This window comes from Rhincodon typus, chromosome 36, assembly GCF_021869965.1.
Source record: "Rhincodon typus isolate 14 chromosome 36, sRhiTyp1.1, whole genome shotgun sequence".
Classification (NCBI taxonomy): Eukaryota; Metazoa; Chordata; class Chondrichthyes; order Orectolobiformes; family Rhincodontidae; genus Rhincodon; species Rhincodon typus.
Window position 1 is genome coordinate 20,460,485 of NC_063367.1, and position 4,354 is coordinate 20,464,838.

Below are 4,354 nucleotides of genomic sequence, written 5' to 3' on the forward strand. Positions count from 1 at the left end.
GCATTGGTCATAAACCGGGCTGTTTTTATTCTACCAGTCGAAGGCAACTAGGGATGGGCAATAAATGCTGGCCAGCCAGCGATACCCATGTCCCACAAGTGAATTAAAAAAAAATTGCACATGAGAACTTACGCACAGTCAGCGATTAACTTGAGATTAATTACTGTTGTTTATAAAAGATGCTTCAGATTGGTATGTCTTTGGCCTAACATCTCAGGGCGGGATCATGTTATTTCCAGACTAGAGAGACCAACTGGAAAGATTGTGCTTTTGTTCAACTTTTTTTCCTGAAACCAGTATCTGATTGTAAGTATGGCAGATGCATCATAAAACATTTGATTTTTGTAAAGAATTGATTCTTTGTGTTTGAGTGATTTGAGGGTCATAGTGGTTGAATAGCCTCTCAATAGCCATGGTTTTGACCAATATGTGAAGACTGAGGTCTTTGCTGAGGGCAAAGGAGGGCAGCCAGCATTCATAGAAATGTACACAAGGAGAAGGTTGGACAGGGAACACGTAAGCTCCATCAGCTCAGTGCTGACATTTATGCCTCGGAGTCAGATGGTTGAAAGTTTCACTCTAGAGAGCTAAGCACAGAAACCAGGCTTCAACATAGTAGTGAGTGAGTGCTTCATGTGTTCAATATGTGGTCCTTTGGATGGTTCATTAGGCCATGACACCTGCTAGGGGGAAGTAAAATCAGACAAGATCCACAACATTTGAACAGCCTTTTTCTACTCCATGGCTTTGGAACATACAAAAAAAGCTTGAAAATATATATAAAAATAAATTCCAGATATTAACCACAATTGGAGAAGTGCATTTTATAAAACAGATTTATTATACATTACGTAGACAAACACAGTTCAGTGCACAACACAGCTTCACAATTCTAAGGCTAACGGTACAGGTGAAATTTCACATCCTCAATAACCAAAACTTTCATATATTACTAGTAATAAATGTTAGCATTACTTAAAGATCTTACCATGAACTACAACAGTCCAATTCAAAAAGGCTTTCTGGCATTAACTACTAAAGTAGCAACATTATACCACGTTACAATTAAATTGCATAAAACTTGTAAACGGAGGAACATAAAAATATACACTGTACAAGGAAGGGGCAGGAAAATTAAATTAAAGGGAAATGCTTCAATTGAAGAGTACCAGTGAGATGGAACAAGTAACCTCTCCCTTTGTGGTTTTCTGCAACACAATCAGCCAGCTTCCATGTTCAGATTGAGTAATCTGATTACAGTCAGAACATTATCTGAGGGGATTCCCATTGATGTCAAACACCCTAGGACACAGGAAAGGAAAAGAAAAAGTCAGGCTGTCTGCTGCTGATACGTGTCTCATTAATCCTACTGTAAAATATGTCAGTGCAGACAGGCGTTTATCAGGTTTTGCTGTAATTCTTTTCATTTACACCCCTCAAATGCTCGTACTTGATGTTAGGTGTAACAGACCCCCACATCAACAGATCAAGGAACAAGTCAGAACACAGGAATTAGTGCCTTTGAGAGAGTAAAGGATAAAGTTCAGGATCTAAAATATACTTCAGTTGCATTCCCTCAAACACCAAACACAAATCACGGGTATTTACAAAGGTTTCATGTGTTTGCAGGGCAGAATATTTCCAGCCCTACTGATCATGCATCTTTGGCATATAATAAAACTACATTAAAACTAACTCTCCACAATTCACAAAACCACAGCTTTGCTTCTGTACAGAAACAATAACATTTCTTCACAATAATGACGTTTCAAACCTCATATCCAATTTCAAAAGAAAAGGCTGAATGTTTCATTTGAGATCCTTTGTCAGACATTCAATGCAAAATATTAGCTTTTTTTGTTCTTCTTCGGTTGGACATTTCCACTTCTATTAATCCAGCTTCTGTTTCTCTTGAGACCCTCACTCTTCAATTTTAATATTTGACAATTCCTTAAGAATAATTCTGGTTCTCCAAGTATATTCTACTCAAACTGGTGGTGTCTGAATGAAAGACCAATGAACATCCGTTTACATTCTTGGCCATCTGAGGAACTAGACATGGGGACAAGTGAATCTAATGTGGAATTCCCAATATCAGGCCAGATTATTTTGTCATGATCTCATTACTTCTTGTGGGAGCTTGCTACACAACAAACTAACTGCCATATCTGCCTAAGAAGCAAGTAATTAAAGTTTGAAAGTAGGTAATTACCTGAAAAAATTAGTGCTTCAGGTACATGAAAAGTGCTGCATAAAACTAAGTTCTTCCTCTCTAATCTCCAAACTCAAAAGTTTCTTCTGAAAACTGGTTCAATACAACGTGAATTCAGCTCTTGCTGAGGCAAATGTGTTGTATATTCTTTACATTTGCCTCTTAAGCTAGAATTCATTCTGTCCTTCCCCAAATGAAAGTTATCCCCACAATCAAGTTCCTCTGCCTAAGCAATCATGAGATGGATTTTGATAGACACAGTTCAAAAATCATATTTTGTGTATAGCCATTTTATAGGCTCAGTACCTCAAAAAACCTTGGCCACATGCAAAGGTTTAAATCTCAGAATGTGCCCATGTTTTTATTAGATGTTGGTGACTCCATGCTTATCACCATTAGACTCCAGATAGTTAATTTACAGCGAGGTCGACTCAAGTTCTTCTTTTGGCTTTTCTGCTCGATTTAATTTTGCTCCATCTCTCCGTAGCTCTGATACTGACGACACTGCTGCATTTTTATGATTCTAACAGAGATTCCAGCATCCGAAAACTGTTTGTGATCGCTGTGGTAACAAAAACAAACTTGTATCCTGTGGGGGAAAGAGAGAATGAATGGTTTTGGCTGGAGTCAAATATTATCTACCTGTTTAAAGTGACTTAGGAAATGCCATTTTGCTCTCCTGCTCCTTTCTTGAAGCCCTGAGTCAGGTCTGACTGAAACCTAAACTTCAAAAGTGCAAACTGGCTGTAGCAGCCTGACATGTGATGTATGAGTGTAAGTATTAACAGACTAACTTCTGTGACGTCAGGGCAAATCAGAGGCAAGTTAGCCCCTCCTTCACACACCTCATGCACTCAGACAAAGCACATATCACACCCAATACACACAGCACATCTTCTGGTGTGGCGCACTAGACAGCATCTCATGAGTTGGAGCATGGCATACTTTACTTCAGAACAGGAACAGTGATCATTTGGTTCACTGTGTCTGTTCTAGATCTTAAATCCCACTCCCCACTCTTTCCCCAAATTCCTGCATCTTTTCTTCCCATCAACTTTCCCATTTATCTAACATTTATCCTATTCACTTTTCAGTATTACTGAATCTGCTTCCACACCTCAGAACTCAACATATAAATAAAATTTCCTTATGTTGTCTTTAGCTCTTTTGGCAATTATCTTTGATCTGTGCCCTGCTGGTAACTGAGCCTCTGCCACTGGAAGTGGCCAATTACATCCCTCTTCCTGCTGAAATTCATTCATTCCACGCAAGCTAGAGACTCAATCCAGAAGTTTCTGGTTCTTATAGTGCAGCAAGTTAACAGGACAGCTCAGTTATTGGTCTTGCTGACAATCCCGGCGCTAAGTATACTTCTTTCAGATTGACAAGGCTCTCATTTCTCCATTATGGAAGTACGATATTTTAAATACATTTTGAAAATAAAAGCAGAAAATACTCAGCTGGTGGAGGCAACAGTGAAGAGAGAGAAAAGAGTTAACATTTCTGTCAAAGACCCTTCATCAGAAATCTGCTCCTCTCTATTATCAGCATTTTCTGTTTGTTCTTATCTGAGCCCCAGAGCCTGCAGCATTTCGCTTTTGCATTAAAAATTAAAAACAAGCTTCATGAGAACAATCATAATGTCACTGGAAGAAATGCAGGAATGATTCATGATATCAGATAATTAGTGTTACCTTTCTCTTTACCCAGGAACCTTAGCGCTGCAATTTCTGAAAAAGTGCAGCCTCCAAGAAACACCACAAGAATAATACGTTGTGCATTGCAAGAATATCCTGCATCCAAGGATCTTTCTAGAAAAAAAAAGGACAGCACTTTAAGTACATTATCAACAGAGCAACAATTTGGGATTCGATCACAATACGTGTTACAAAAGTATATTTCTCCTCCAATCCCTTACATCTCCCAATGTAAAAGATAAAGTCGCCATGTTCCCAGAGGACGATAGAGCAGCTCTCTCATTAGAGATGATTGGTTTATGGTTAACCTGAGGGTCACAAGACTTAAGGCAAGAAAGTGAGATTGAGAAGGTGGGACCTTCACCGTAATCTCAGCCGGTATGGGAATTGACACTGCCTCCGATACCTTACAATTCCATTGAGTAATTTACACTAGTTTTCTTTG

General features: G+C 38.8%; 1 protein-coding gene across 1 annotated transcript in view; it reads right to left on the reverse strand.

Moving 5' to 3' along the window:
* Nucleotides 1-822: 822 nt before the first annotated feature.
* LOC109927393 (VPS33B late endosome and lysosome associated) overlaps nucleotides 823-4,354 on the reverse strand; it is a 32,531-nt gene continuing 28,999 nt past the window's right edge. The window contains exons 16-18 of the mRNA XM_048617059.1: nucleotides 3,907-4,023; nucleotides 2,519-2,801; nucleotides 823-1,302 (exon numbers count right to left, since the gene is read on the reverse strand). Coding sequence (XP_048473016.1) covers nucleotides 2,728-2,801; nucleotides 3,907-4,023 — 191 coding nt within the window. The 3' untranslated portion in view covers nucleotides 823-1,302; nucleotides 2,519-2,727. The remainder of the gene's footprint in view (nucleotides 1,303-2,518; nucleotides 2,802-3,906; nucleotides 4,024-4,354) is intronic.